Source organism: Ranitomeya imitator, chromosome 1 (assembly GCF_032444005.1).
Source record: "Ranitomeya imitator isolate aRanImi1 chromosome 1, aRanImi1.pri, whole genome shotgun sequence".
NCBI classification, from domain to species: Eukaryota; Metazoa; Chordata; class Amphibia; order Anura; family Dendrobatidae; genus Ranitomeya; species Ranitomeya imitator.
The window spans coordinates 233,680,818-233,708,206 of NC_091282.1; the positions used below are offsets into that span (position 1 = coordinate 233,680,818).

At 43.8% G+C, this 27,389-nt stretch overlaps 1 protein-coding gene across 3 annotated transcripts in view; it reads left to right on the forward strand.

Annotated features, from left to right (window-relative positions):
• WSB2 (WD repeat and SOCS box containing 2) overlaps positions 1 to 26,417 on the forward strand; it is an 80,053-nt gene extending 53,636 nt beyond the window's left edge. The window contains exons 9-11 of one of the 3 annotated variants that reach the window (XM_069754597.1): positions 562 to 669; positions 10,116 to 10,201; positions 24,916 to 26,417. In XM_069754597.1, the coding sequence (XP_069610698.1) occupies positions 562 to 669; positions 10,116 to 10,155 (148 nt within the window). In that variant the 3' untranslated portion in view covers positions 10,156 to 10,201; positions 24,916 to 26,417. Of the gene's footprint in view, positions 1 to 561; positions 670 to 10,115; positions 10,202 to 17,941; positions 17,995 to 24,915 lie in introns of all 3 variants that reach the window. The other 2 variants (XM_069754593.1, XM_069754589.1) reach the window with 2 other exon arrangements.
• The last annotated feature ends 972 nt before the right edge of the window (positions 26,418 to 27,389 follow it).

Genomic DNA, 27,389 nt, shown 5'->3' on the forward strand with positions numbered 1-27,389 from the left:
AGATCTCCTGCCCACTGTCCTTTTTAACAAATGCTGAGTTTTCTGTGTGGATTTTCCCCATAGACTTGCATTAGATGCGGAAAATCAGCAGCAAAAAACGCATGTGTTTTTAGTGGGTTTCCACAGCGGAAACGCATTAAAAACCCTTATAATTTGCAGCTAAGTATAGCAATGAAGTTTTCTCATAGCAAAAAACAAGACATAGCAAAAACAAAGCAGCTTTATTTACAGCATGACACACCAGAGAATAAAAACACATGTTTAAAAACCTGCATGTAACCTAATTTAAATAGGTGCGGAATTTCTGCAACATCAAAAGTGCATCGTGGGAACATAGCCTTAATCTCGAGAGTACAGCTAAAAGAAGTGTAACTATCTTTATTATGCAGAAAATAATACATAGAAGCTTCACTGACGGGAGAGTTTACTTCTCACATATATAGTGAATTTTCTGATAAACTTTTACCAGACTAACACACAATACTTAGATGTTTGAAAAATATGATTTGCTCTTCTGTGTAATATGACTGCTATAAAATAATTTAAACTCTTCTGTTTCAGGTTTTTGCGGATATGGTCCTTAGAATTACAAGAACCCCTGACTGCTGCTCCAGTTACCAATGGTCTATGTTGTACCTTTTTTCCACAGGGCGGTATTCTCGCAACGGGGTAAGAATAACAATGTTGAGTGTTTTTGTTTTTCTATTTGCTTGAATGAGATATTAAACAGAATATAAATCTGCAATGTTATGTTTTAACCTTATCATGTACAACATAGTTCCTACACAGCAATGTAAGTGCCAAGGGAACTTCATTGCTGCAGCTTTCAACCCCTGTGATGTCATGATCGATACTGACAATACCACGTAAGAGAATATAGAGGGTGAAGGATGCCCATGGGCACAAAGTGACAATCTGTGTGCCATTTGCTATGGCAGCTGAGGTATCGCCATGGACCTCTAAGTTTGAGAAGTATGAGAGTTAAAGATACCACAATCTTAAACAGTCACAGCATAAATGTATCTCGTTTGTTCTGTGTGGTGAATGCTGTAAAAAACAAATTCTAAAAAGTAATGGCTGAATGTTTCTCTCCTTCCTCATTCTCCAAAATGAAGACTATTAATCACATCATATGCAACCCAAAATATTGACATTAAAACAGACAGCTACTGCTGCAAAAAATGTACCGTATATACTCGAGTATAAGCCGAGATTTTCAGCCCATTTTTTAGGCTGAAAGTCCCCCTCTCGGCTTATACTCAAGTCGTTATCTGAGGAGGAGTGGCAGTTGTCACATCATGCTCCCGACGCGTCTCTGCATGTCCCTGCTTCTCAGATCGTCTCCGGGCATCGGCAGCTCTTCCTGTGTTCAGCGGGATTATTTAAAGTAATAAATATGGACGCGACTCTACTCCCATAGGGGTGGAGCGCATATTCATTGCTTTAATAAGGGGTACCATGTGACCGCTCACTGCAGGAACAGGCTGCCGGCGTCAGAGACCATCGCATCGGAGAAGCAGGGACCGCGTCGGGAAGGTGAGTATGACGGGGGAGGGTGAGCCATGCGATATTCACCTGTTCCACCCCCGCGCTCTGTCTTCCGCATCCTCTGGCTGTGACGTTCAGGTCAGAGGGCACCATGACGTGTTTAGTGTGCGCACTGCCCTCTTCCTGAACAGTCACAGCAAGAAGACACAGCATGGCGGTGGAATGGGGACAGGTGAATATCGCAAGTGCCGGTGTCCCCGCCTTCTCAGGACAAGAAGTGTGTATGTCATTTTTTTTTTTTTTTTTTTTAATCGCAGCAGCAGCATATGGGGCATAATATTCTATGGAGCATCTTATGGGGCCATAATCAACTTTTGTGCAGAATTATGTGTGGTAAATGTTTCTATGGAGCATCTTATGGGGCCATAATCAACCTTTGTGCAGCATTATATGGAGCAAATATTTCTATGGAGCATGAAATAGGATGAATTTGCATATTTATATCATCAACCAATCTCTGTTGATCGATTGAGGGCTACGGTTCTACTCTAGATCATGTAGTGTCCCTCATAAGGTGACTAAACTCCCTTGCAGAGCATTTGTCATTCACCCGGCAGGGAGCGTCTGGTCCGGATAAGCGATCCACTGGACAGAAGCCTCTGCAAGCGCGGTATCCTTTTTTCAGCCAATATGCAAACACGTGGGGTGTCCCCTCCATGTATACCCCCATACGACGTGGGATGCCAAGCCTGGTTTGATTCTTAGGGGCGACGAATCCTTTTAAAGGGCATCGATCTCCCCACACCATCAATATACGAGCACATGGAGTGTTGCCTCCATGTATACTCTTCTCCAGCCAGGCCTAATACCGGAACCAGCCCTGTCCACCCGATGACCTGAACTCTGTGGATGTACAGTGGTACCCTTTTTTGGCGTCAAAGCACCCCCCTCTGCATCTCCACTATTTAGCAGATGGTGCAAGAAGGCGGACGATCCCTCTCCACTTCCCTGTTAACAGGGTGGTGGATCGAGGGTTCATCATTTTAACTTTGCACTGTCAAAAGAGAGCAGAGGTAGCAAGAAACAGCTTTTCCTGACCACCTGGATGCAGCCGCGCATTCTGCCACTTGGCAGATTAACCGGGTAGAGCCTCCTGTGGTTTGTCTACCAGTATTCCTGCCCGATGGGTCATCAATTAAAATTACAAAGGACTGTCAGATAGCAAATCTGGTTCGGTCCGTCTTGCAGCCTCGGATTGAGTGCTCTACCCTTCCTTAGCCACCGCATGGGTTGCTCGAGCAGTGATCTCCTGGTCGGAGACCTTAACTACTTTGATTCACATCAGTAACCTTTTCCTGAAGACAGTACAGCTGGTCAATCAAAATTTCTTGAGCGGGAGACTAGCTGGTTCAGGCCTCTCGGATGCAGCTAGTTGCGCGGTGCTGTCAGCAGCAAATGCCATTACACCCAGAAGGGCATTATAGCTCAGAGTATGGAAGCGTACTCTGCGTTCAAAAAGCATCTGACATCACTCCCTAGGATCGCATGTTTCCTATAGACCCAACCAGCAGTGAAAGAATTGTCCAGGATGGTCTAGATCTAAGAGATCTTGGTTCCAAAAAGGGGGACCAAAAAATAAGACTGATCCTGAACCTCAAACTTTTACCAAGCTGGACATGGTCCTCTTCGGATGGAGTTCTTCCACTCAGCCATTACTTCAACGGAAAAAGGGTGGATTTTTTTTGGCATCCACCAACATTCGGGATGCTTACTTTCACATTCCTATTTTCTCCTCTTCAAAAATTCCTTCACTTTTCCATTCGCAAACAACACGACCTTGTCCTTCGGCCTTGCTACCGCCCCCTGAGTGTTCGCAAGGGTCATGGCGGCTGTCATGTTCCTTTTGCACCCTAGATACGTGGTCATCCTGCCCTATCCGATCAACTTTCTAGCCGCTCTTCCAGGACTGTGCTGAGTCGTCTATATCAATTGCTATACCCTCTCTCTCCTGGGTTGGCAGCTTCATCTAGACAGGTTTTTCCCCTTTTCCAGCCCAGCAGATATCCTTTTTGAGGATGATCCTGGACACTTCCAAGAAGGTTGGTATTTCTCCCTTGAGACAAGGCCGTGGCCTTTCAACTCAGAACTCACTTACTTGATCACTCATTCCATTTGATTTGCTGGGAGGGTCATGAGGAAAAAAGGTGACCGCAATTGAAACTGTTTTCTTCGCTCCGTTCGTTTTCTGTAGGTCAAACAGGCTTTCAGAGGATAGTCTCTGAGCTTCTTCCTCATCCAGGGGAGTTCCTTCCGGTTCAATGATTATTAGTGACTACCGATGCCAGCCTTCTTCTCCCGATCTTTGTTCTGGGGATCTGAACGATACGGCTAGTCCTACAGCAGGTCCTCTGGCTTCTGGTGGGTCACCCCATCCGAATTCAATTGGATAATGCCACGGCTGTGCCATACGTCAATCATCTAACAGGTACCCTCGGTCAGGCAGCATGGATGAGGTGCCTCACATTCTCTGATGAGCCGAGATCTATCATTCGGTGATCTCGGCAGTACACATCCCAGGAGTAGACCTCTGGGCGGTAGACTTCCTCAGCCATCAGGGTCCCGCCTCAAGTGAGTGGGAACTTCTCCCGGAAGTCTTCCATCAGATCTGTCTTCACTGGGGCACTCCAGATGTAGATCAGATGGTGTCCAGACTGAACGCCTATGTACTCGTGTTCATGGTTCGGCCTCAAGATCCAAAAGCCATTGCAGTGAATGCTCTGGTTCTTCCGTGGTACCAGTTTCCATAACCCCCCTTCCCCTACATCCGAGAGTCATTTGGAAGCAAGAAGACCCCCAGTGGTCCTGGGAGATCCACACGGACCACATTAGGTTTTTTGTTTGCAGAGCTAGTACTTTCTCCGACTTATTGCAACGAAACTGCAAGTAGGGACTTCTCGCAGGGAGTTTTCACATGTGATCCTTCCCTTTCACATACCACTAGATCTTTGGGACCTTAAAGGGAACCTGTCACCACTCTCCTCAGGCGTTTTTAACTGAAGGAGCCACCTTGTGCTGCACTAATGCTGCATTCTGTCAAGGTGGCTCTTTTAGTTGGTGTCCCTGCCAACGCTGAAATAATCGTTTTTATAATTTGTCCCTCATACCTCTATTTTGTCAGGGGGGCATGTCTCCCCCCTCCTGACACAAACTCCTCCTAGCCATTACTCAGGGCGCCGCCTCCATTTCCTTCATGAACGTCCCCGCGCTGTAAGTTCGAAGGGCAGCGCAAACTGCGCATGCCCGGAAAAAAATAAATAAAATAAAAGGTCCTGGGAGTCTTACAGTAGACTCCTTTCTTTTTTGTTAGGTAAACATACCAGAACAAAAAATATGAAAAGACCATATTCATGGAAGATACTCTTTGAAGAACAATATGTTAATCATAAAAGAAAAAAGAGCCTATAGTTCCCAAATGTAACCACATTGTATTCAATAAATGCTATTTGTCAATGAAGTGGTTTAGAAAAGTATATATATAGCTTTATTAACATTAAATACAAAAAATAGGCAAACAATAAGTGCAAATAGTAAATTCAGAATCACTGGACCGATAGAACAAACGATGATGCAAACAGGCAGTGACCGGCAGTCCGTAACTGCGGGATGCTCAACATGTATCAGAAATATACATATATCAACTATGTTGTATTAACAATGTATATATGAGCATCCACAACATAAATACCGTATATACTCGAGTATAAGCCGACCCGAGTATAAGCCGACCCCCCTAATTTTGCCACAAAAAACTGGGAAAACTTATTGACTCGAGTATAAGCCTAGGGTAGGAAATGCAGCAGCTACCGGTGAATTTCAAAAATAAAAATAGATGCTCCATACCGTTCATTATGGCTCCATAGATGCTCCATATAAAGCTGTGCCACATATAATGCTCTGCACCGTTCATTATAGCCCATAGATGCTCCATATAAAGCTGTGCCACATATAATCCTCTATACCGTTCATTATTGCCCCATAGATTCTCCATTTAAAACTGTGCCACATATAATGCTTTGCCCTGTTCATTATGGCCCCATAGATGCTCCATATAAAGCTGTGCCATATAGAATGCTCTGCACCGTTAATTATGGCCACATAGATGCTCCATATAAAGCTGTGCCATATAGTGCTCTGCACCGTTCATTATTGCCCCATAGATGCTCCACATAAAGCTGTGCCCCATATATAATGCTCTGCACCGTTCATTATGGCCTCATAGATGCTCCATATAAAGCTGTGCCATATAGTGCTCTGCACCGTTCATTATTGCCCCATAGATGTGCCATATAATGCTCTGCACCGTTCATTATTGACTTATAGATGGGCCATATAAAGCTGTGCCATATAGTGCTCTGCACCGTTCATTATGGCCCCATAGATGTGCCATAGAAAGCAGTGCCATATAGTGCTCTGCACCGTTCATTATTGCCCCATAGATGTGTCATAGAAAGCTGTGCCATATAGTGCTCTGCCATATAGAATGCTCTGCACCGTTCATTATGGCCCCATAGATGTGCCATAGAAAGCTGTGCCATATAGTGCTCTGCACCGTTCATTATGGTCCCATAGATGTGCCATATAAAGCTGTGCCATATATAATGCTGCTGCAATAAAAAAACAAAAACGACATACTCGCCTCTCTTGCTTGCAGCTCCTCAGCGTCCCGTCTCGGCGTCTCTCAGCACTGACTGATCAGGCAGAGGGCGGCGCGCACACTAGTACGTCATCGTGCCCTCTGACCTGCACAGTCACTGCAAGACGGAGCGGCGCCCGGCGTGTGGAACGCGGACAGGTGAATATGACATACTTACCTGCTCCCGGCGTCCCTGGCTCCTTCCCCCGGACAGCTGGTCTTCGGGTGCCGCAGCCTCTTCCTCTGTCAGCGGTCACAGAATACCGCTCATTAGACAAAATGAATATGCGGCTCCACCCCTATGGGAGTGGAGTCCATATTCGTAACTTTAATGAGCGGTCCCACGTGACCGCTGAACAGGGAAAGAGCTGCAGCACCCGAAGACCGTGGGACTACAGGGACAGCGCCAGGAGCCTCGGAAGAAGATAAGTATGCCTCAGACCTCTCTCCCACTCACCCGCCGACCCCACCGCCGACCGTGACTCGAGTATAAGCCGAGAGGGGCACTTTCAGCCCAAAAATTTGGGCTGAAAATCTCGGCTTATACTTGAGTATATACGGTAAATATAAAAATGGGCAGGATCCACATAGTACCAAGGGGTTACCTCCTCAACGGGTGTATACTACGGTAAAGTCACCAGACCAACGATAAAAAATATAAATTAATAATAAAAATAATAAGCATATACGTACACCCTTGTAGAGAGGGATCCGAGTCACAAGCATGTGCAATAAAGGTACATCTTACCCATAGGATACCGCCAGTCACTGCACATTTACCCCAACGCGCGTTTCGCTGCTGCTTCTTCGGGGGGCATCGTTGGCGGTATCTTTAATGTTAAAGCTCTATATATACTTTTCTAAACTACTTCTTTGGCAAATAGCATTTATTGAATACAATGTGGTTACATTTGGGAACTATAGGCTCTTTTTTTTCTTTTATGATTAACATATTTTTTTTGATCCGGACAGACTTTACTATCGGGGAAAGTCACCCCTTTTTTCTCTGTGATCTCTTCATCCTGACAAGTCTTCAGAGCTAGACGCTCTGTTCTTTCAGACATTTTTCCTTATTACCATTAAGGCAAGGTTGTCCTCAGGCCATCCCCGTCCCTTGTTACCATGGTGGTATTGTATTCCCAATGTTATGAGGGCATCGTTCTTCCCTCATCTCTTTCGGCACTGGTCCATAAAACAGGAGGGATGGGTTCTCCATATTTTGGAAGAAGTGAGTCCTCTAAGTAGGTACGTATCGTGCACGGCATCCATCCGAAGGTTGGACACTTTATTTGGGCTTCCTGACGGTCAGGGGAAGGCTTCCTGACGGTTACAGGAAGGGTTTAGTCATTTCATCGGCCATGTTAGCCTGGTGGATTCGTTACACCATCCAAGAGTCTTTTCGGGTTAGACGTCAGCCTAACTCCACTCCACTCTGTCGATCAATTTTTTGGGCTCTTGGCACCAGGCGTCGGTAAAGCACGCCTGCAAGCTTGCGGGTTCGTCCAGTCCGCATGCAGTCTTGAAGCACTATAATTCCCAGACTTCCGCAGATGAGAGTCTGGGCAGGCCGACTCTGCAGGCCACGGTGGCGCTCTTTTAAGTAGCGGTTACACAGGGCCTGATCTGATGTTGTACCCACCCAGGGACTGTTTTGGGACGTCCCACGGTCTGTGTCCCCCAATGTGGCGAAGGAGAAATAGGGATGTTTGTGTACTCACCATAATTCTTTTCTCCGAGCCATTCATTGGGGGACACAGCTCCCACCCTGTTATTAGCTTCTGCTTTTTTTATAGTTTGTCATGCTATACTCTCATATATAATGCTATACTTTGTTGTTATTGATCTCCTACTGCTTTTGCACCGAACTGGTTAGCTGAGAGCCAGCAGGAAGGTATATGCTGCAGGGGAGGAGCTAACTTTTTTTTGTATCACTTTGTGTCAGCCTCCTATTGGCAGCAGCATACACCCGTGGTCTGTGTCCCCCAATGAATGGCTCGGAGAAAAGGATTTTACGGTGAGTACACAAAAATCCCTATTTTACTTTTATTGGTATCTAATTTTATTTTTGAAATTTACCAGTAGCTGCTGCATTTCACACCATAGGCTTATACTCATTGTTGTTTTTGTGGCAAAATTAGAGGTCTCTGCTTATACCCGGGTCAGCTTATACTCGAGTATATACGGTATTTATAAATCTGTGTGGATGAAAAAATGAAGACCTTAATGGCTTTCAAAATGGGAGAAGGGAAAAACATCCCTCCACCAAACTGATGAATCCATAAAGGGGTTGTGACAACACAGCATTTTATCTTAATTAACCAGATGTCTATTTTCAGCAAGCCAGGAGGAACAGACTGTTATCTATATGTTGACTTTTGAATTTGTGTTTCTTTCTGGTTGGTCAAGAAAACAGACTTTTGTTTGTATAAGCCTGTAATATTGACTTGTAAGTTGACATTTGTTGTAACATATTGTGCTGTTATCCTAGATGACTAGTGATACAGGGTCAGTTAGTGAAGATGTTTGCCGATATGTTGATTACACATTGTCCACGCCAGCCAATTTGTTGACTTGCAAAATAGAGGAAAAACTATGCAAATAGAATAATGCGAGTTGATCTCGCCACCATTCTCCCCCTTTACCTGTGAATGTTGGCTTCAAGGACAGCAGCTATGTGAGCTATATATGACATGTATACAGTCATACAGAGATTCAGCCAAGATATCCAGACAGCTAAAGAACCAGAGACTCTTTACAAGACAGCAGCCAAGACATCATGGCTCCATCACGAGAGACCACGGCCCTGGCTGGAAGAATACAGATCTGCTCCATTGACTATCACTGAACCCATGGATAACCCAGGAATGGGGCCCACTGGTCACCTGGCTCCATGGAGCTGTTTGGAGAAGCCAGGTTGTGACCCTCCAGTCAGCTGCCCTTGTACCTCAATGGACTGTCCTCTTCCTAAGCTTGTCGTTATCTCCTCTCTGTGCATGCCACAGGTGGGGTAGTCGGCCCTGGAAGCTTTGACGTACCAGCTGTTCTTATCCCAGCGAGTCAGCAGTAGGGTGAGACTCTAATTTGCACCATTTTGGGCATTTTGCTGGGACTGTTACATGTTTTATTAGCTTCTTTTGTGTTTCAATAAAGTATAAAGTATTGTCATACTGTTTTACCCTTACCATGTATTGTCTGGGTAGCGTTATGCCCACAGTAAAAGGAGAGCGGGCGTTCAGTGGGATGATCCTTGGTCCATGCAATTTCGGCTAGCGGACCAGGGCACACACTGCCCCATGTGTACACGGATTCTCTGATCCTTTAAGAAAATTAGCCTAACAAAAGGTTATGTCATAAAAATATATAAAATAACCAGTACCCCACTATCTAGCTTTAATAAAAAAAGTGGCCAAGATTGATTTTGCTTTGTCAAAAGAAAATAAGCCATACTTGCCTATTTTGCCATAGCTACCCTTTTAACACTCCCTAGCAGTACTTGTTGAAAAGGCTGCAACTAATGACCTGGTTCAATGCTGTAGTGCAGTCTACCTAAACATGACTGCACAGTGCAGAAATTGATGGTAGAAGCCTTGTTGAAGACAAGACCGCACTGCTATATCCTTGTCAGCAAATATTGGCTGGGATCTACTCTAGGTAAGTAATGCTTATTTTGTTACTTACAAGTGGTTTAGCCAATCTGGCAGTGATGATGTCAGTTGTTTGCTGGACAAACAGTATTGTGTAAAAATTTTAGGCAGGTGTATGTTGCAAAATGAATGAACAAAGGAGACGTCAAATCCATATTTGGTGTGACCACCCTTTGCCTTCACAATGACATCAGGTCTTCTAGGTACACTTGCAGAAGGTCGGGGATTTCTAGGATTATACTTAGGTGTCTGAGTTACCAATTAAACCAAACATATCTTTTTATATGTAGGTTTAAACAATCATTAACTGAAACAGAAACTGCTGTGTAGAGGAGGCTTACATTTTGGAGAGGAGCAGCCAATCTCTGCTGCAAAGGTGAGGTTGCGCAAGACTGTTTAATGTCATGAGTCATACACCATGTCAATACTGAACACAGCAACAAGACATAAGGTAGTTATACTGCATCAGCAAAGTCCCTGACAAACATTTCAAAACAGATTGGGGTTTCAAGATGTGCTGTTCAAGCCCTTTTGAAGAAGCATATAGAAATGGGCAACATTGATGACCAAAGATGCAGTGGTTACCAAGGAATCTTAAATGAAAGGCACATCATACTTATTTCCCTTAGAAATTGAAAGATGTTCAGCAGTGCCATCAGCTCAGAACGGGCATCAACCAGTAGGACCCAGCTACACCCATCTACTTTTCAGAGAAGCTTGACCAGAAGTGGTCATCATGGAAGAATTGCGGCCATACCTTCAACTTGAAAACAAGATCAAGTAACTCAACTTTTCCTGAAAACTTAGGAACTTGGGTTCAGAAAAATGACAGCAGGTGCTCTGGACTGAGTAGATGAAATGTGAAATATTTGGCTGTAACCGGAGGCAGTTCATTTACCAAAAGATTGGAGCGCAGTAGAATGAGTGTCTGCTGTAACAATGAAGCAAGTTTGAGGCTTCATTTCAACAAATAGAGGTGATTTGGTCAGAATTAATGGTGCTCGAAGAGGGAAGGGTCGCACTGCTCAGGAGCTCCTGCTCAGCTCTTGATTCCCTCGGATTTTATTGACCACACAGCGCTAAATTACAGCTCCCTGAGTGGACTACAGTGCTGCGACTATCCCTGGAAGGTCCTGAAGAAAAGCGGAGCACTTTTTTTTTATTCAAATAAATTTTTATTAAGAATAACAAGGCAATTAACATGTTACATTTACATTTTCAATATAGAGTATTTCCCCCCCCCCTCCCCCTTCAAACAGCCCCCTTCGATCCCAAAGCCCCCCACCCCCACCCCACAAAGCAGCTCATCTTGTTAATTACTACCATCATTAAAACAATAGAGTATCTAATCCCTCAACCATTCGTATAAGCCACACTTCACATTACTATCCCATAGCAATCCATGGAGACCACATTTTATTGAACGTTTCAGTTTTCCCTTTCTTCTTATAAATCCCTTTTTCTAGTGTCAGGCCCTGTTTCACATACTGGAGGAACTCTCCTCTTGACGGCGGCTCTTCCCTAATCCAGTTTCTAGCTACCACCTTCCTAGCCATATACAACAATCTGGCTATAGCTATCTTTAGGTGTTTATCCACTCCAATCTCATCCACGCATCCCAACAAACAGACAACTGGATCCCTTGGCACCGTGCATCCATACGCACCTTCCATACGACTCAAAACTACCACCCAGAAGGCAGCCAACCTCGGACATGTCCACATCATATGGAAAATGTCTGCATCCGTAGACTTACACCTCGGACATTCAGAGTCATTACGCAATCCTGCCTTATATAGCACCATCGGAGACCTATAAACTCTGTGTATCACATAGAGCTGTGACAGTCTATACGATTCACTCAGCGACAGTCTTGGGATCCATTCCAACACCGACTCCCAAGTCTCGTTATCTATTGGGCCCAAATCCCTTTCCCATTTAGCTCTTGCCATTATTGGAAACCCCAATAGAAAAGTGTGCAACAGATCCCTGTACAGAGTGGATATGACTCCTCCAGTCGTCCCATCATTACACACATACTCCAGTACTATATCCCTTTGAATCCTAATACCTCCGTTCCTACTCTGAGCTCCAAAGGCATGCCTCATCCGCAAATATTGATACTCCCCTGCAGTCCCGATACCAAATTCCGCCTGCAATTGGGAAAATTTCAGTTCACCTTGTTCAATTATTTGATACACATACTGAATCCCTTTGCCCAACCACTCTATCAGTACCCCCAATGCCTCAAATTCTTTCAGATTGTTATTATGCCATAGCGGCGAGTATCTAGTCAAGTCCGTGATCCCACGTATGTGCCTCAATCTACTCCACAGCTTGCGTATCGACAGCAAAGTCGGATATAGCTTCCCCAAACTCTCCAAGGATCCATCCTCCAAACATTGCACCACTGGCCTTCTTTTTGTCACCACCTCCATCAACCGCTGTACTGCCCCAGATGACCCCCCATGCGCCCAGCCCCTTAAATGCTGACTCTGGGCTGCAAGAAAGTACAACTCAGGGTTAGGCAATGCCAGACCCCCATCATCCTTGGGTCGCTGAAGTGTCTCCAGTTTGATACGCGGATGCTGCCTCCCCCAAATCAGATTCCTAAGCAGAGAGTTGATCTGTCTAAATTTCCCACGTGGTAGCCAAACCGGCGCACTGTGAAGAATATACAATATTTTCGGCATCAGAATCATTTTGATAAGATTCACCCTGCCTACCACAGACAAATGTAGCTTAAGCCATGCATCCGCTTTTGCCTTGAGGGCACCCAAGATTGGAGTCAGATTCTCATGTATATAGTCAGTGACCGGCATAGATACCCATATTCCCAGGTACTTAAATTTACTCGTCACCTCCAGTCGCCCGTCCTCCAATGGCTCCCCATCCACATCGTCCACCTTAAACAAGATAGACTTACTCCAATTTATCCTAAGTCCCGACACTGATCCGAATCGTTCAATAATCCCAATGGCTCCCTCCAAGGATGAAACCGGGTCAGCCAGAAACAACAAAATATCATCCGCATACAACGCCACCCTTTCTTCAATCACCCCATATTTAAACCCCGTCATCTCATCAGACTGTCGAAGCGTAGCGGCCAGTGGTTCCACCGCCAGAGCAAACAAAAGGGGGGAAAGCGGACACCCCTGTCTCGTCCCTCTAGCCAATTGTATGGTCCGTGACAACTCCCCGTTTACCCTAACCCTGGCCATCGGCATCGAGTACATTAATTGAATCCATGATATGAACTGCGGTCCAAACCCCATTCTTCGCAACACCTGCCAGAGATACCCCCACTCCACACTATCGAACGCCTCGTGAGCGTCTAAAGATGCAATAACTCTCTGGCCACAGTTATCGGCTTTGAGTTGCAAGTTCATATACAGCCTTCGTAGATTAATCGCAGTTGACCTATCAGGCATAAAGCCAGACTGGTCTGAGTGTATCAGGCCAGAAATAACACTTGTCAACCTCATCGCCAACACCTTAGCCAGGAGTTTAACGTCGATAGTAAGCAAAGAAATTGGCCGATATGAATCCGGCTGTGTCGGGTCTTTCCCCTCCTTTGGAATCACCACTATTGTGGCCTCCCGCATAGATGCCGGTAGCCTTCCACCATTCATAGCCTCTTCCAAGACCGCCTTCAATTTAGGGATCAACACTTCCCCCAAGCTTTTATAAATTTCGGCAGGAAATCCGTCTACGCCAGGCGCCTTCCCATTAGCCATCGACTGCAATGCCCGTCCCAGTTCCTCCTCCGTAATGGGAGCCTCCAAATCCTCCCTAGCTGTGTCACTCAGCCTCGGGAGCTCCAACTCCTCAAGGAACGCCACCGTGTCCTCCATTGACCCATCTACCCGAGAGGAGTATAAGTCTGCGTAAAAATCTGCAAAAGTCTCCAAAATCTCTGAAGTCTCAGAAACAGCAACACCACTCCCAGTCACCAAAGAGTGAACAAAGGAAGTATTTCTCTGGGCAGATGCCACCAGCGACAGCAAATGACCCACTGATTCACCCTCCTGGTAATAGGCCAAATTCATGAATTCCCTCTTCCTTTCAGCCTTACTCAGCAAGACCGCCTCTTGCTGGCTTTGAGCTGCCTTTAACCTCCTCCCAGCCTCCAAAGTACCCATTATTACCATCTCATCTTCAGCCACCCTCAGCCCATCTATCGCCAGCCTCTCTGCCTCTCTCGATTTCCGCTAATATCCCTAAACAACAGCCCTCTCAAGTACGCTTTCATGGTTTCCCACACAGTAAGCACATCTACGCTACCCTCATTTATCTCAAAAAATTCCACCAATTCCTTCTTAATCTTCTCCAAGTCTATACTGTGTAGCCAATTAGGGTGAATTTTCCACTCCCTTCTGCTCCCGTTCCGTGTCCCCACTGATCGAAATTCCACTTCAACTGGAAAAAGCGGAGCACTTTACCCCAGCACGGGACTCACAGACCTCGGGTGAGAGAGGGTGAGGACATAGAGACGCCGCCGTCTTGGACGCCACACACACAACGGACTGAAGCGACTACAGGGAAGTACGAAGTACGAAATACCCCTGCCCCGGATACACTCCCCCACTCCAGCTCACCGCTTCCCTGCATCGGCCCCCGGCGTCCCTGGGATCCGGTGCTTCCTGCGGTGTTGTGTGGCGCGCCGGACGGCCGCTGCTGTGCTGCAGCTACTGCTCCGTGCTCTCGGTGACTGGCATAGAAGGAGCACCTGTTAGCAACGCTGAGTGGGCTTGTCGTCCACATCGGCGCCCTGTACCCCTCTTGGCCGGAGGCAGACTCGGTGGGATAGTGCATCTGAGTGTGGGGTGACGGACCTGGTAGTTTTCCCGCCAAACCTGGTGCCATTTTGGTTTCCTCCTTTGGTGCAGGGAGAAATACCTGCGATCAGTATACAGAAGGAAGCCGCTCTCCCTCTACAGTTCATTAATTGTGCCTTCTCTCATGCTGCTCCGTACCTACTTCTTTCAACATTTATATTAATCAATTAGACTTTGTGAGAGAGTCATCCCTCCAGTGTGCAGATAACAGAAAGATCCGTTTAAATTTTTTTTTTTTTAGTGTTGATGGTGACAACCTGAGCTCAGGGATTGATCTGCCCTCTCATCCTTCTGTTAACCCAGTGTGAGAGAACACCCTCCAGTTAGTGTTCACTAGAGACTATATATGCTTATTCACTTAAAAAAAATTTTTGTCTTATACATATTGACATGGAAAGTGCTTTGCAAGACATTATTTTTCTTTACTGATCCTATAGCAACACCTAGTGTCCATGCTGAATTTCTGCTCTAAATCTACTATATAATTGCCTAAGGGTCACTTCCGTCTTTCTGTCTGTCACGGATATTCATTGGTCGTGGCCTCTGTCTGTCATGGAAATCCAAGTCGCTGATTGGTTGTGGCAAAACACCCATGACCATTGCCACGACCAATCAGCGACGGCCAGAGTCTGGTAGCGAAATGGCCGCTGCTTTACTGCCCTGCAGTCAGCGCTGAGCGCTCACACAGGGTTAATGCCAGAGTTAACGGACCGCGGTGTAATGCACTCTGTTAACGCAGGTATTAAAACTGTGTGACCAACTTTTTACTATTGATGCTGTGTATGCAGCATCAATAGTAAAACGATCTAATGTTAATAATAATAAAAAAGGTTATTCTCACCCTCCGACGTCACCTGCTGTCCTCGGCAGTGAAAGCGGCAGGTTCCGGTGCCAAGGATGCTATGCGAGAAGGACCTGCCATGACGTCACAGTCATGTGACCGCGACGTCATCACAGGTCCTGCGCTCATACCAACCCTGGGACCGGAAGCTACCGTGTGCACCGCACACAGGCGCCAGGACTTCAAGGGGCCCTCGGAAGGTGAGTATATGTTTATTTTTTATTTTAAGTCTTTTTTTCAACCACGCATATAGTGCCCACATTGCTATATACTACGTGGGCTGTGTTACATACTGCGTGGGCTCTGTTATATACTACATCTCTATGCTATATACTATGTCACGGGGCAATATACAATGTGACTGCAATATACAACGTGACTGCAATATACAACGTGACTGTCCAATATACTACGTAGCTGTGCAATATACTATGTGGCTATGTTGGTTCTGTTATATACTACATCGACTGTGCAATATACTACGTGGCTCTGTTATATACTATGTGGCAGTGAAATATACTACGATATACGACATGGCTATGTTATATACTACGTGGCTGTGTTATATACTACGTAGCTCTGCTATATACTACGTACACTGTGTTACATACTACATAGCTCTGTTATATACTACATCACTATGCAAAAGAGTACGTAGCCTGTGCTATATACTACCTACATATTCTAGAATACCCGATAAGTTAGAATTGGGCCACCATCTAGTCCAATATAATGAGCAAATAAGTTTTTTCCTCCTTTGTCCAAGTTGTGTTTACAGCAATTCACGTTAACAGAAAATCTCAACATGGTAAAATTACAAAAAGAACGTGAAAAATTAGCAAATAAAGCTATGGCAGACGAATAGAAAAAAAATGCTCATGGCGCGCTTGACTCATATTTGAAGAAAAAAATAGACCCTTCTCATACTCCTACAAGGCGTTCACTTAAAAAATCAATTTCCTTTGAGAATATAGATGAATCCGATCTCAGCGAAGTTGACTCAGATAGTGATTCCGCCACAGGAGACGTACCTCCCATCTCCCGAGCTTTTATGAAAAAGTTAATGGCCCAAAATATGAAACCTCTTCTTGAGGAAGTGACAGGAATGCACTCAGATCTCCAACAACTAGGCCACAGAGTTGAGACCTTGGGAGTCCGCAAATATGGATATGGTCGATGCTGTTACCTGCCTCCATGAAGAGGCTCTCAAACAACAACACCTGAATGTAGCGCTATTAGCCGCAGAAGATCAAGAAAGCAGGAGCAGAAGAATAAATATCCGTATAAGAGGTGTTCCAGAGTCCTTTGCTCGAGAAGCCCTAGATAAAGTATCCAAAGAAATTTTTGCCAATCTTCTGGGTCAAGAAAGAGCCTCTATAATCAAAATTGAAAGAGTGCATCGTGCCGTGAGGCCTAAACCAAAAGCAGATGAACCTCCCAGGGACATCATTTGTGGCCTTAGCAAGTGCCAGAGAACAAGACAAAATTCTCTGACAACTCTCAATTACAACTCTTCCAAGATTTGGCCCCTTCCACACTGACAAAGAGACGGATTCTTAGACCTCTTCTTTCTGCCCTGAAAGCAAAAATTTGACTTACAAGTGGCTATTTCCCTTTGGTCTGGTGGTAAATGTTGCTGGTCGTCAAATTGTAGTCCGCACTCCAGAGATCTTCATATGGCCTGGGAGACTTTGGACATCTCACCAATTGATCTACCTTCCTGGATGCCAGTAGACACCAACTGGTGCCTCCCCCCAATAAAGAAACCACAAGAGTGGTCTCTAAAGAAGAAGCACACCCCCCTAAAGTCAAGAAACAAGACCCCAAGAAGCATCCACCATGAAAACATTTTCTATAAAATTATAGTAATGATTCAGTTTGTTTTTTTGTTAGGCTAGGGTCACATTGCGTTAGCGCAATCCGCTAGCGCTAAACGGATTGCACTAACGCAATGTTTTCTATGGGGCTACGGTCGGGGTCGCGGTAACATCCCCGCTCTCGCAGATCCCGGATCTGCGAGAGCGGGGAACGGACCGCGGGCGCGCCTCGGACGCTGCAAGCAGCGTCCGCGGCGCGCCAGGAATCACCGGCGCGTCGCTAGCGCGTGCCGAACATGGCACGCGCTAGTGAAGCGCGTTCCCATTGCCTTCAATGGGCGCGTTAACGGACGCGTTGCACGGCGTTAATTTCGCCGTGCAACGCTGTCCGTTAAACGCGGTCCCATAACGCAATGGGAACCCAGCCTTATCTATATGCTGTAGATGATTTTGTCTGCCTTTCTATGTTTTTCTTTGTTTTTTATCTTTTATAGTAGCATTTTATATTCACAACTTGGACTACCTCGCCTATGTTTGGGTACTACCCCCACCTCCCCCGCGTTAGGCGAGTTTTTGATTGTACAAAGTTTGTTGTTTACGCTGTTTCTGTTTTTCTTTAGATACCAGGGTGAGACAGATTCCTTTTCAAGACATGACCAGTATGAATAGTCAGGTGAGCTCGGGTTCCATCACTGTGGCCTCTCTTAATGTTAAAGGTCTAAATGCGCCCACAAAACGAAACCAAATTTTCTCACTTTTAAAAAAACAAAAAGCCCAGGTTGCCCTTCTCCAAGAAACCCACTTTAAGAAAGGTAGAGTTCCTAACACTTCTTTTCCCCCTACCCAACATGGTTTAATAGCTGCAACTCTTCTGCGTCTCAAGGGGTCAGCATAATATTAAAAAAAGGACTTCCGTTCTCGCTCAGGGATACTTTGAGTGACCATGAAGGGAGATATATATTTGTAAAAGGGTTATTGGCAAACACTATGGTAATGTTCGCCATTTTATATGCACCTAACAAACAACAAGTCCAATGGATCATAAAAACGCTAGATGTGCTACAACTCTTTACAGAAGGACTACTAGTTGTTGGAGGTGACTTCAACTTGACCATCAATCCTGATATAGACTCATCAAGCGGCTCTTCCCTTATTTCCCAGAAATGGAGACACAATCTGTTGAATAAATTGTCCACACTTCATCTTATTGACCCCTGGCTTACTATCCATTACACCACAAAGGACTACACATTCTTCTCCCCTCTGCATTCATCTTATCATCGAATTGACCTCATTTTGATCCAGTCACAATCTTTGAGTCTAATTAAATCCGCAAATATTGGTGTAATTACTATCTCTGACCATGCCCCTATCTTTATAGACATCGCCATTAGCACCTTACCCCGCCCTGCAACAGTTTGGAGACTAAATGAATCCTTATTGGATAATTCACAAAACCTAGAGAAAATAAAATATACGATCTCACGTTACTTTACAGAGAATGTTACAGAGGGACCCCTAACATAACATCTGGGAAGCGCATAAGGCAGTACTTAGGGGTGAACTTATATCAATTGGGGCCCACGTTAAAAAACAAAGGGAAAAAGAGATTGTCACTTTTACATCAGATCGCAATTATAGAGCGTCTACACAAAAAATCTAACACTCAAAGTCTTCAACAAGATCTTTCCTCCCTCCGCGAAAAATTGAAAGACCTGCTTAATATTAAATCTGCAAAGTCATTTATGCAATGTAGATATAGATTCTATGTCCATGGTAATAAGAATAGTAAGCTGACTTCTCGTCTTCTTAAAAAGCAAAAAGAAAACAAATTTATAAAACACATCTACAAAAACCCTAATCTGAAAGTTGATAGGTCTGAAGATATTGCGGAGGCGTTCAGAAATTACTACATAGTAACATAGTAACATAGTTAGGCCGAAAAAAGACATTTGTCCATCCAGTTCAGCCTATATTCCATCATAATAAATACCCAGATCTACGTCCTTCTACAGAACCTAATAATTGTATGATACAATATTGTTCTGCTCCAGGAAGACATCCAGGCCTCTCTTGAACCCCTCGACTGAGTTCGCCATCACCACCTCCTCAGGCAAGCAATTCCAGATTCTCACTGCCCTAACAGTAAAGAATCCTCTTCTATGTTGGTGGAAAAACCTTCTCTCCTCCAGACGCAAAGAATGCCCCCTTGTGCCCGTCACCTTCCTTGGTATAAACAGATCCTCAGCGAGATATTTGTATTGTCCCCTTATATACTTATACATGGTTATTAGATCGCCCCTCAGTCGTCTTTTTTCTAGACTAAATAATCCTAATTTCGCTAATCTATCTGGGTATTGTAGTTCTCCCATCCCCTTTATTAATTTTGTTGCCCTCCTTTGTACTCTCTCTAGTTCCATTATATCCTTCCTGAGCACCGGTGCCCAAAACTGGACACAGTACTCCATGTGCGGTCTAACTAGGGATTTGTACAGAGGCAGTATAATGCTCTCATCATGTGTATCCAGACCTCTTTTAATGCACCCCATGATCCTGTTTGCCTTGGCAGCTGCTGCCTGGCACTGGCTGCTCCAGGTAAGTTTATCATTAACTAGGATCCCCAAGTCCTTCTCCCTGTCAGATTTACCCAGTGGTTTCCCGTTCAGTGTGTAATGGTGATATTGATTCCCTCTTCCCATGTGTATAACCTTACATTTATCATTGTTAAACTACGAATCTCTTTACAATTTAGACCCACCCACCCTATGAAAGATCACTTGGCTGCGGTGGATAGGATCCAGGAATTCCTAGCCTCCCTCTCCCTTCCAAAAATCCAAGCCAAGGACCATACGGTTCTTCTAGCTAAAGTCACTCTCCAAGAAATTAGTAATACCTTACAGACTATGGCAATTAATAAGACTCCAGGCCCATATGGTTTTCCTGTGTCCTACTATAAAAAATTTTCAGACCTGCTCCTCCCTCATCTAATCTCTGTTTAACTCTTTTCTGGCAGGAAACACCCCATCCAAACAGACCTTAGAGGCACACATTTCCGTTATCCCTAAGGAGGGGATGTAGCTTATGTGGCAATAACCGCCCCATTTCTTTATTAAACTCTGACTTAAAACTCTGGGCAAAAATCCTTGCATCTAGAATTAACACTGTCCTAGACTCCCTAATTCACCCTGATCAAGTGGGTTTTGTTAAAGGACGTGAGGGTAAGGATAATGCCACAAAAATTCTCTTAGCCATTTCACACGCCAGGCGTTCTGGTATCCTGTTGACTATACTATCAACTGATGCTGAGAAGACCTTCGATAGTCAGCTGGCATTATATGGTTTGCACTTTACGGAAGTTCGACTCTCCCCCCCACCTCTTATAGATGCCATTATGATACTGTACTCAACCCCAACTGCTAGAGTTAGTCAATGGATTACTCTGACTCCTTCGTGATTGGAAATGGCACTAGACAAGGCTGCCCTCTCTCCCCCACCCTTTTTGTTTTGTTATGGAGACCCTAATACAGAGAATAAGACAAGAGGAGGCGATTAGGGGGCTAATAGTAGACCAAATGGAATTTAAGAGTGCAGCTTTTGCGGATGACCTCTTGATTTTAATCTCGAACCCCAAAACAGCTTTCCCTAATCTTCTAATGCTACTTGATGAGTTTGGAGTCGTTTCTAACTTCAAAGTTAATATGCATAAATCGGAGGTTCTGAACATTTCAACAACAGAGGAAGTGGTTTCAGAACTCAAAAAGAATACCCCCTTTAAGTGGCCCACTGAAAAATTGAAGTACCTAGGAGTCTTCCTTACTACAGATCCCTCTACTCTTTACAAACATAATTTCCTACCTCTCCTAGATAGCATACAAACGCTTCTCAAATCATACTACCTGCCATACCTTTCGTGGATTGGTAGGATTAATATAATTAAATCCTATATCCTACCAAACATTTTCTACCATATGAATATGTTACCCATACCTCTCCCCAAGTCCTTTTTTTGTAACTGCTAACAGACTGGTCACTAGATTTGTGTGGAGGGATAAGAGAGCCAGACTTCCCTTTAAAATCCTCCCCTTTAAAATCCTCTCCTTTCCAAAAAAAGACAGGTGGCCTCGGACTTTCTAATCTCAAGACTTTCTATCAGGCAATCCACCTAACCCAATGGATGAATCTGGTTAAAATTAGAACTGTTCAGGAAATTTCTAATCTTGAACTTAAGTTACTAGGAAAGAAGGCGGAGATATATCTTTGGACCTCCTCTACCCCCCCTCCCCCCGCATGGTTCATTAGAGACAACCAATAATACCTTGGCTGTTAGAAGAGTTATTGTCCCAAATAAATGGCCACATTGCCTTTTCCTAGATAACATTCCTTTGAATATTATACCCTGGCTCATAGAGCCAAACTACATAGACGCTTTTGATCTATGGAACTCTTTGCCGGCGCTCCCAATTTCACATCTACTTTCCAAACAGATTAAATGCGTGGATAACTGGCCTCAAGAAGCCAAAAAATAACCCCGAGACTTCATACAAACACATCATGTACAACATATTATTTCAAAATTTAAGTTGGACATCCAATATAACACAGACTGGCTATGGTTGGAATTCCTTGTTAGACTGAAAACTATACCTCCTAAATTAATCTCTAAATTATAGTCTAATCTAATTTCTCCCAACACCCATTTCAAACCTCTGTATACATCCTCATGGAAAGCTGAGCTAAATGTGTCCCTGTCAAATCGAGAGACGGAGCAAGTTTTGAGAAACGCTCACGGTTTCTCAAGATGTGTTTTGTTGCAAAAGTCCTTTCAAGATGGTATAGAACTCCTGAGTCACTCTATCATCTGGGCCTGTCTGACTGTCCTCTTTGTTGGAGATGTTTGAAATCCACGGGCTCTTTAGCCCATATATTTTGGTACTGTCCAATTATCTTTAAATTCTGGGACGAAATCTTTGATTACCTCCGACGGATAGGTTTAATAACATGAAATCTAACTCCTCAGGAAGTTCTGTTATCACTCCTTTCAAACTTTTACAATCCTAGTAAACCCGACCTACTTCCCCTACTGGTAGCTGGAGCTAAACATTTGATTTCTTTACATTGGCGACAAACATCTCCCCCTTCCCTTAGTGAATGGGTGAAAAAAGTTCAGGATATCCATAGGATGGAGGAACTATCCAGTTGGGTTGCGCAGATACACGATAAGTTCCTTCACACATGGCTACACTGGCAACATGCTTTGTCCAGTCCCCCATAATTTTACTAGTTGTTTCTTTTTTCCACGTAAATTTGACCTTATATATTATATCATATACGTTGCGCTGTGATGGACTCGAGCTCAAATAAATTAATCATTCTATATATTCTTCACCTTTGCCTTCATGATTATCCTGACTTCCTAAAACCATTTTTTCATGCCTTCCTTGACTTCAACTGTTCTAATGTCTCAACCCTAAAGTTTTATTTAGATAATCTTAGCTATACTCCCCTGGATTACTCATTTGTTTTGTTTTATTGTTCTAGATATGTGTTGTTTTTGCCTTAATGATTTTCTTTTCCCATGATACATGGACTGCTACCTGACATCTGATACTTCTTTACCATGGGCATATGTAAACTCGCTCTCAGGATTCTTTGACGTTTCCGGTACGGACCTGCGCACTTGACATCCTCAGCTTCGTCACGATATATTACTGGTCCTCTTGAGCTTTATGTTCGTGTATCTTTGTTTTTCTTTGTTCTGTATTTTGAAAGTTCAAAATAAATAAAAAAAAAAAAAAAGAATTAATGGTGCTCTCATTGCTGACAAATACAGGCAGACACTTATCCATTACTAGATGGTGGCCCAATTCTAACGCATCGGGTATTCTAGAATATGCATGTCCACGTAGTATATTGCCCAGCCACGTAGTATATTGCCCAGTGACGTAGTATATTGGCCAGCCACGTAGTATATTGCCCAGTCAGGTAGTATACTGCCCGGCCACGTAGTATATTGCCCAGCGACATAGTATATTGCCCAGCTACGTAGTATATTGCCCAACGATGTAGTATATTGGCCAGCTACGTAGTATACAGTACAGAGCCACGTAGTATATTGCCCAGCGACGTAGTATATTGCTCGGTGACGTAGTATATTGGCCAGCCACGTAGTATATTGCCCAGTGACTTAGTATATTGCCCAGCCACGTATGTCACAGGTTAAAAAATAAACATACTCACCTTCGGATCCGAGGGCCCCTTGTAGTTGTAACATACTCACCTTCGGATCTGGCACAGGCGATGAGCGCGTGGCTGCCGCCATCTTCCGTTCCCAGGATGCATTGCGAAATTACCCAGATGACTTAGCGGTCTCGCGAGGCCGCTAAGTCTTCTGGGTAATTTCGCAATGCATCGCCGGGAACGGAAGATGGCGGCCAGCTCTGTGGACAACGGAGGGTGAGTATAGCAGGTTTTTTGTTTTTTTATTATTTTTAACATTAGATTTTTTACTATTGATGCCGCATAGGCAGCATCAATAGTAAAAAGTTGAGGACATACAGGGTTAATAGCGGCGGTAACGGAGTGCGTTACCCGCGGCATAACGCGGTCCGTTACTGCCGGCATTAACCTTGTGTTAGCTGTGGCTGGAGGGGAGTATGCGGGCGTCAGGCAGTGAGCCGCGGTCCGTTACTGCCGGCATTAACCCTGTGTTAGCGGTGGCTGGAGGGGAGTATGCGGACGACAGGCAGTGAGCCGCGGTCCGTTACTGCCGGCATTAACCCTGTGTTAGCAGTGGCTGGAGGGGAGTATGCGGGCGACAGGCAGTGACTGCGGAGAGTAAGGAGCGGCCATTTTCTTCCAGACTGTGCCCGTCGCTGATTGGTTGTGGCTTTTTTTCCGCGACCAATCATCGACTTGGATTTTCTTGACAGACAGGGGACGCGACCAATGAATATCCGCGACAGACAGAAGGACAGAAAGACGGAAGTGACCCTTAGACAATTATATAGTAGATGTGATAACATCAGACAGGTATCTGATTGACTCCAAATTTATTCTGCAACAAGACAACGACCCCCAAAGACCTTTCCAATGTCAAGGGGTCCTAGAAGAGATGGTATGGCCCTCACAAAGCCCTGATCTCAAAATTGAGTCTGTCAGGGGTTACATGAAGAGAAAGGAATGGCTCAAGCATGCATCTACAGATATGTGGATAGTTCTCCAAAGCATTTTGAGTCATTTTCCTGAAGCTTTCCTTCAAAAACTACGTGTAAATATAACTAAAGGAATTGATGCGGTTTTGAAGGAAAAGAGCTGTTACATCAAATATTAATTTACATATGAAGGTACCATGAGTAGAATCCAAAGTTAGCATTTTGTCTGTATCCTAATGATATGCTCTCTGCCTGTAGATTCATTATATCACCATGCACAAAATTTACCAGCAAAAGTCAAATAAGCGATTCTCATGTAGTTATGCAGGCTTGCATTGCTGTAGGAGAAGAAGCAGGCTTATAAGTGAAAGGTGGAGAAGGGTTGAATCTGGCTCTTTTTTTTTTCAACCTCTATAACTATATCAAATTTTTCTGTATTTCAGAAACCGAGACGGGCACGTACAGTTCTGGACCTCTCCTCAGATCCTGCCTTCCTTACGTCATTTGTGTCGTATGACACTGCGCCGTTTTCTAACCACCTATCAAGTCCTTGCTTTAGCAATTCCTGGGAAAATGAAGGATTTTCTTATTTACAGGACTAATTATTAGACACTTTAACTAAAAAAATGAAGCTATTGAAATACAACTCATTCTAGAACTTTGAAACCTTACACTGAAGCTGAATAAATCTCACTCCTACAATATTGGACAGGGAACAACACAGAAGACAATATTGGACAGGAAACGGCGCAGAAGACAATGGTACTGTAAGAATAAATTACAGAAACCAGGCTTGTAGTTTGTGAGAGAAATTTCCAAAATGAATGATTGTAGCCCTTCTCCAGTACACTCAGTGTATGCTATAAATGATAGAGGGCCCTAATAATATTACATTTTATCGTCGTGTTGACTTCAAATTTCTAAAGAAATAACTTTAAAAAGGGTTGTCCGGCTAATTTATAATGATGGGGAGTCCGATACATGGCACCCTAGCCAATCAGCATTTATTACCTTTTGGCGGCAGCCAGATGTAAACATTGAATGGTGCTAAACAGCACAGCGCCGTACAATGTGTAGTGGTCACCATTGGGTGCTGCAGCTCATCCCTTATTTATGAGAATTTGATCTTCTTATAACACTATACAAAATGTAAAAAAAAAATTATAAATAACCAAAGCAGCCACTCCAAATAAATAATTTATAATTTCTTAAACTTTGGTACAATAAGCACTTATCTGCTATAAAAGAAAATGCTAAATTGGTTAGTGTTTTTAAGGGATTTCCAGGCATCCTAGGGTAAAGCAGTCCCCTCTTTGTATTTACTTTCTCAATCGATTGTGTTAACTTCAATGTGTGTCTATTTTCACTACGTTTCATAAAAGGAAAAAACTTGTGAAAAGTAATAGTGGATCCAGTAGGAGGGAGAGGTATGGATCAAAAACTGTCACAAATGGCATGTCTGATCTCCGTAAGTCCCATTTTAAATCTGTGTGAAGAGAAAAAAAAAACTTTGTAGCCCTCATGGTTGTGAACATTGTCTTATCAGCTGGTAAGATCCGGTGCTTGCTGCCAATGTCCATGTGCCCAATTGAAGGTAAGTCCGTGTACCACATGGGCCACGGTTTACAAGTGTGTCCTTATCTGGTAGCCCAAGTCATCCCTGTATTACACCAACTAACCTTTATCTGAAAGGCTACCACAAAGGGAAATTGGAAAGCAAATGTGCTAGCTAAACTCCTTAATCGAGGGGAAAGATAGCTGTAATTTTCTGTATGAATAGTCAGGTATGTACATTAAATGATTAACCATTCCTGTACCCATCCAATGTGATCATTTTGTAGCTTGTATTTTTCACTATAAAGGAGATCTGTATTGTTTTTTGTTGTTTTTTTTTTCTTTCAGAAAGAATCACACTTGAATAAAAGCCTCTGGTATATAGCACATATTTTCTGTCCTAGTATTCAAATTTACTTTCAGCTTAAATAGTAACAAAACATTTTTATTTTTGTACAGAAATCAATGGTACAAGCAAACAAAATATATTTCAAAAATTCTTATCACAGAATATATTTAGAGCAGGATCAAATTAGCCTGGGTTAAAAAAAAATAAATTGCAGACATGATGAGCTTTGTGTCTGGCTTCTATCAAATATAGTTAGGTTATACTACATACAGTTGTGTTCAAAAGCTTACATACCCCGGCAGAATTTTTGCTTTCTTGGCCTTTTTTCAAAGAAAATGAATGATAACACCAAAACTTTTTCTCCACTCACGGTTCGTGGTTGGGTGAAGCCATTTATTGTCAAACTACTGTGTTTTCTCTTTTTAAATCATAATGACTAGTGATTTGCGAATATACTCGTTACTCGAGATTACTCGTGCACGCTCGGGTGTCCTCCGAGTATTTTTTAGTGCTCGGAGATTTAGTTTTTCTTGCTGCAGCTGATTGATTTACATCTGTTAGCCAGCATAAGTACATGTGGGGATTCCGTAGCAACCAGGCAACCCCCTCATTTAAAAAAAAAATCCTCTGAGGACCCCCCAGCATGCTCGAGAAATCTCGAGTAACGAGTATATTCGCTCATCACTAATAATGACACGTAACATTTTATCCAAGAAAACCAGTAATCAAAACCAATTGGTCATGTCCAGAAATGGAATAATATAAAGGATGTAAATATATTGTGGATAAAAAAAAATCCTACATAACTATTGTCCTCCAGATTATTAAACAGATTTTTTGTTATTTATTTTACTCACTTATAAAGCGCGCCATCATATTCTGCAGCCCTTTACAAACATCTTCGCTGTCCTCATTGGGGCTCACAATCTAAATTCTCTATCGTTATGTCTTTTGGAGTGTGGAAGGACACCCACACAAACACGGGGAGAACATACAGTGAGGAAAAAAAGTATT